This window comes from Vespa mandarinia, chromosome 24 (genome assembly GCF_050613455.1).
Source record: "Vespa mandarinia isolate Hongniang chromosome 24, ASM5061345v1, whole genome shotgun sequence".
NCBI classification, from domain to species: domain Eukaryota; kingdom Metazoa; phylum Arthropoda; class Insecta; order Hymenoptera; family Vespidae; genus Vespa; species Vespa mandarinia.
In genome coordinates, this window is record NC_140833.1 from 2147501 (window position 1) to 2152500 (window position 5000).

The 5000-nt window shown below is 44.5% G+C and overlaps 1 protein-coding gene and 1 long non-coding RNA gene across 3 annotated transcripts in view; one reads left to right on the plus strand and one right to left on the minus strand.

Moving 5' to 3' along the window:
* The window catches only part of LOC118442682 (uncharacterized), a 19739-nt gene that overhangs the window by 6578 nt on the left and 8161 nt on the right, over positions 1-5000 (plus strand). The gene's annotated exons all lie outside the window — the stretch shown is intronic.
* Positions 1-5000, minus strand: part of LOC118442515 (uncharacterized) — a 112048-nt gene that overhangs the window by 1638 nt on the left and 105410 nt on the right. Inside the window, exons 3-4 of one of the 2 annotated variants that reach the window (XM_085664019.1) lie at positions 3355-4411; positions 2212-3265 (exon numbers count right to left, since the gene is read on the minus strand). In XM_085664019.1, coding sequence (XP_085520145.1) covers positions 2343-3265; positions 3355-4411 — 1980 coding nt within the window. In that variant the 3' untranslated portion in view covers positions 2212-2342. Of the gene's footprint in view, positions 4412-5000 lie in introns of both variants that reach the window. The other variant, XM_085664018.1, reaches the window with a different exon arrangement.

Consider the following 5000-nt stretch of genomic DNA (forward strand, 5'->3'; position numbering starts at 1 on the left):
TAGTATGTATGAGTATATGTATGTCTATGTGTATAGGTAGGGTGGATTTTGTGTCAGTGTGTGTTGTGCGTGTCAAACGAAAATCCGTTGTAAATGGACTCAACGAAATCCATTCATTTGAAACATCGGAATAAACATGTGGCGCTTAAGTGTGTACATTGATCGAGACTCGAATTAACTCGAGACGGTGTTTAGCGAGTAGGCGTTAAATTTATGAATCATGAAAATAAAGCAATATCTGATGAGGGGGATTTAATGATTCGTTAATGATTCTTAAATATACGTTTTTATACAAATACGTACGTACGAAACGCGCACACACACACACACACACACACACACACACACACACACACACACACACACACACACAGAGACACATACATAGGTACATGCACGACGCACACGCACGTGCACACACACACACACACACACACAGAGGACAGAGATACACATATACAGAGAGATATAAAGGTGTATAGATGCGCGTATCGAGTATACGATATAAACTCAAGGAAGATAATATTCCAGCTTTGATCATGCATTTAAATTCGCCGTGGTATCTTTCGAATGGCGCCGTTTACAGTGAAACGTGTATATTTTCCTGTTATCTTGGTAAATGGCATGCCGCTTTTACATAGAAATAGGTGTTACGTTTCGACGACAAAATCTAAAGTGTAGGATAGAGATAGAGATAGAAAGAGAGAGAGAGATAGAGAGAGAGAGAGAGAGAGAGAGAGAGAGAAAGATAGAGATAGATAGAGAGAGAGAGAAAGAGGAAGAGGATTTGAGGATAATTTCGAGATAAAAAGATAGGGAAGGAGAAAGAGAGAGAAAGACAGACATATAGAGATAGATAGTGTGAGAGTGAGAGAGTGAGATATATATATATATATATAGAGAGAGAGAAACGTCCCCTCTTGCCTTCGAACGTTAATGGGATCATGTAACAAAGTTCAAAGTTCAAAACCGGAAGTAAATCGAAAAAAGATATGCGGATCCTAATATATGTACATGCACACGTTGCGTGTCTTTTAAATCTGAAAGACCACGGAAGCGCATAGTTACGTCATTTCTTTTTTCTTTCTTTCTAGTTTTATTTTTTTTTCATTATCATTATCATTATCATTATCATTATCATTATCATTATCATTATCATTATTACTATTATTATAATTATAATTATAATTATTATTATTATTATTATTATTATTATTATTATTATTATTATTTTATTATTATTATTATTATTATCATCATCATCATCATCATCATCATTCTTTCTCTCTCTCTCTCTGTCTTTCTCTCTCTGTCTTTCTCTCTGTCTTTCTCTCTGTTTCTCTCTCTCTTTCTCTCTCTCTCTCTCTTTCTCTCTCTCTCTCTCTTCTTCGCACTATCTCCTTCTTCTTTTCTTTCATTTTTTTCGCTCGTTTGTATTTTTTTTTTATTTGTATCTTTTTTCGTCCTTTTTTTTGTTTTTTGTTTTTTGTTTACTTTTATCCTTTTTTTTCCTTTTTTTTTAATCTTCTTTTCTCTTTTCTGTTTTTTTTTCTTTTTTTTTTCATTTTTTTTTTTTCATTTTTTTCTTTCTTTTTTTTCTTTTTTCACCCCATTACATGGCCAGTCTCTCGATGCCGAGTAAACGCTCGGTTTTTTTCGTACTTCTCTCGCTCGATGATTCTTCGTCTTCGTCTTCGCCATCGTCGTCATCCTTCTCTTCGTTCTCCTTCCTCCCCTCCTCTTCGTTCGTCTTCTTCTTATTCTTCGTCGTCGTCTTCTTCTTTATCGTGCTGGTGGACTCCAAAAAGGTAGCGAGAGGCGACGAGTTGCTCGTCTCGCTTGAGTCGACACAGGATGAGAAAGAGGAGGAGGAGGAGGGGGCGGAGGAGGTGGAAGAGGGAGGAGAGTTGGAGGTGGAGGTAGACGTATTAAACAAGGAGGAAGAGTTCCTCTTAAGGAAGGGAGGAAAACTCGATACTTCGGGACGACTTGTATCAGGAACTATCGTCTTAGTGGTTATCGTTTTGGTCATAGTTTTAGTCATCATAGTCGTCGTCAGTGCGTTCGCCGTCGTCATCGTTTCGGTCATCATTGCGGTCGTCGTCGTGGTCATGGCCGTCGTCCTCGTCCTCGTAGTCGTCGTCATCGTCGTCGTCGTCATCGTCGACAAGGACGACGACGATGAGGACGACGACGACGATGACGACGACGACGACGACAATGGCGACGACGATGGCGATGGCGATGGCGATGGCGATGGCAATGACGACGTTGTTAACGAGTCGAAGACGACGTCCTTGGACAAATCTCGATTGGTATTCTCCTCTCTCCTCTCGTTCGAATTAAGGATCGCCGTAGAGCGACGCGAGCCCGACGAGGTAATAAATCCCTTTAACTTTCTTGGATTCCTCGGCGACGAGAAGGACAATAATGTACCGCCGGCGTTTCGTCGTACGCCATGACGCAATTGTTTCTGAGAAGAAGAGGAGGAGAACGCGGCTTTCCTCCTCTTCGGCAACGTCAACGCCGACGCCGGCACCAACGGCGACGACGACGACGGCGACGCCAACGTCGTTCGTGAGTTCGTCATCTTCGGTGTCTTCTTTCGTCTTTGGGACGAGCCACGTGAACCACCAACGTCGAAGTAAGAGGAACGGTTCGAGGACAAGGCTGAGGAATAGGATGATAAGGAGAGCGAGGAGGTCGTCGTTGATGCAAACGGTATTTCCGCGACTGGCTCGCTGATCCTGCCGACTATATCCTTCATATCCTCCACCTTTTCCACCACCTTCTTCTTCTTCTTCTTCTTCTTCCTCTCCTCCTCCTCCTCCTCCACGTCCACCTCCTTCGCTGCCTCCTCCATCCTTTCCCTTTCCTCCTTCCTCCTCTTCTTCTTTAAATCTCTCCTTTCCTCCAATCCCTCCGCAATCTCTTCTCCCCCCCTTCTCTCCTCCTTCGCAAACTTTTTCTTCTTCTTCTTCCTCTTCCTCTTCTCCTCCATCGCCTCCTCCTCCTGCTCCTGCTCCTCTTCCTCCTCCATCTCCTCTTCCTCCTCTCCTATCTCCTCCTCCTCCCCTCCGCCTCCCCCCTCCTCCCCTTCCCCGGCATCCTCCTCCGCATCCTCCGCTGCCCCTGTCGCCTCCTCCTCGTCCGTCCGCTTCACGCTCTCGGACTTCTTCCTGGCTAACGGGTTCCTCCTCCTCGGCCAACCTGGACCCCTCTTTCCCTTCTTCTTTTTTTTCTTCCTTTTCTTCATCTTCCTCTTCTTACCGTCCAGCAAATCAGGCTTTTTACTTTGACTAATGGTGCCGGCGACGTTTGTCTTTTTTGAGGTTGCTTTTTCAAGGTTCTTACCGATGCTCCTAGTCGTGGTTAGGAGCTCCACCTCCTCTTCCTCATCCTCCTCATCCTCGTCCTCTCCCTCATCCTTCTCCTCGTGGGTGGCGTTGCTGTTGGTGGAGTTGCTGTTGTTGCCGTTGCCGTTGCCGTTGCCGTTGCCGTTGCCGTTGCCGTTGCCGTTGCCGTTGCCAGATGCTACCGTTGGCACATCCAACGTCACGTCGTCCTCTGTCGTCAAGGTCGCCTCGGTGGTGATCATTGTAGTCATGATATTCCCTCTCGTAGACGAATCTTCCGTATGTACCTCCAACAAGGTCCCATCTCCTATCCGGGATTTTTTCTTTTTCGATGTAGAGGATAATGCCTCTTTTCTACATGCTTCCTCGCCGGCAGCACCCTCGCACGATTTTTTAGATTCAGGAGAGGAAGTCTCCGAGTTCAATGTTATCCCGGATACGGACGATGGGTCCCTTTCTTCCGGCAATTGACACTGCGGACCGACTTTCTCCCCGGGTCTGCACCGACGTTTTCTCTTCTTTCGTTTTTTACGTTTGCGACATCTAAACCTATCCCTACCGTCCTTCTCTTGGGCCGGAAGATTGGGACAGATCGTTTGCAACTGTTGTTGCTGTTGCTGTTGCTGTTGCTGTTGATGTTGCTGATTCTGCTGTTGATGTTGATGCTGCTGCTGCTGTTGCTGTTGCTGTTGCTGTTGACTAAGTTCACTCTGATGATGTTGTTGTTGTTGTTGTTGTTGTTCCTGTTGGTGATGCCGATGTTGCTGCCGATGAGAATGGCTACCGTGCCGATGGCGTACATTGTGCTCGGCGCCTGACATTCTCCTATGCAGGGCCTCAACTCGATCGGGCGGTGCCACTTGCGTTAACACCCTAGCGTATGCCGACAATCGTCCAAGTGTATGACCTTTAGCTTGTACCCTCCTAGGTTGTCCACGACGATTTAATCCAAGGTAAAGTGTCTTTTTCCCGGTCGACCATCTTACCGAGCTGTACGTGTTGTAGTTGTGCTGTTCCAACGTCTCGTTGAACACGCAGTCCTCCGTATATTCTCTCTGTAAAAACATCAGAATGCGTTAAAGGATTTTTATCGTTTTACCTTATCCCATAAAGGATTATACATTTTTGTTTTTGTTTTTTTTTTTTTCTTTTTTCTTTCTTTCTCAATCTCTTTGTTTTTTCTTTTCTATTATTTTCTTGCAATATTTTTTCTCCATTATCCTTCTTTTTTTCCTTACATAACTCTACCTTCCGGCATAATGTAGTCCTTCTACCATCTATACGTCAGATACCTGCTATTTAAACGAAGTTTAAATACGCGATTGAAGGGATATGTGGGAGGGGAAGGGGGTAGGTGATGGTAATCGAGGAGGGAGAAGGGAGAGGCAAAAGACAGGAACAGCGACTTGGGATAGGGGAGAGGTGTAAGGGTAAATTTAAATTGAAACTTTTCCTCGTCAAAAGCATTTACATGTTAAATCAACCCAACCCTACCGGCCACTTCGATAGCACTTAACGATGCTAGGTACCTACGATTGGCCAATAATGATCATCTTAATTTATGAAACAAGAAGTTTTCTTTACTTTTTACGACGACTCATATGCAAATGATCGTAAAAGCATGTACACTCATACATACAGGCA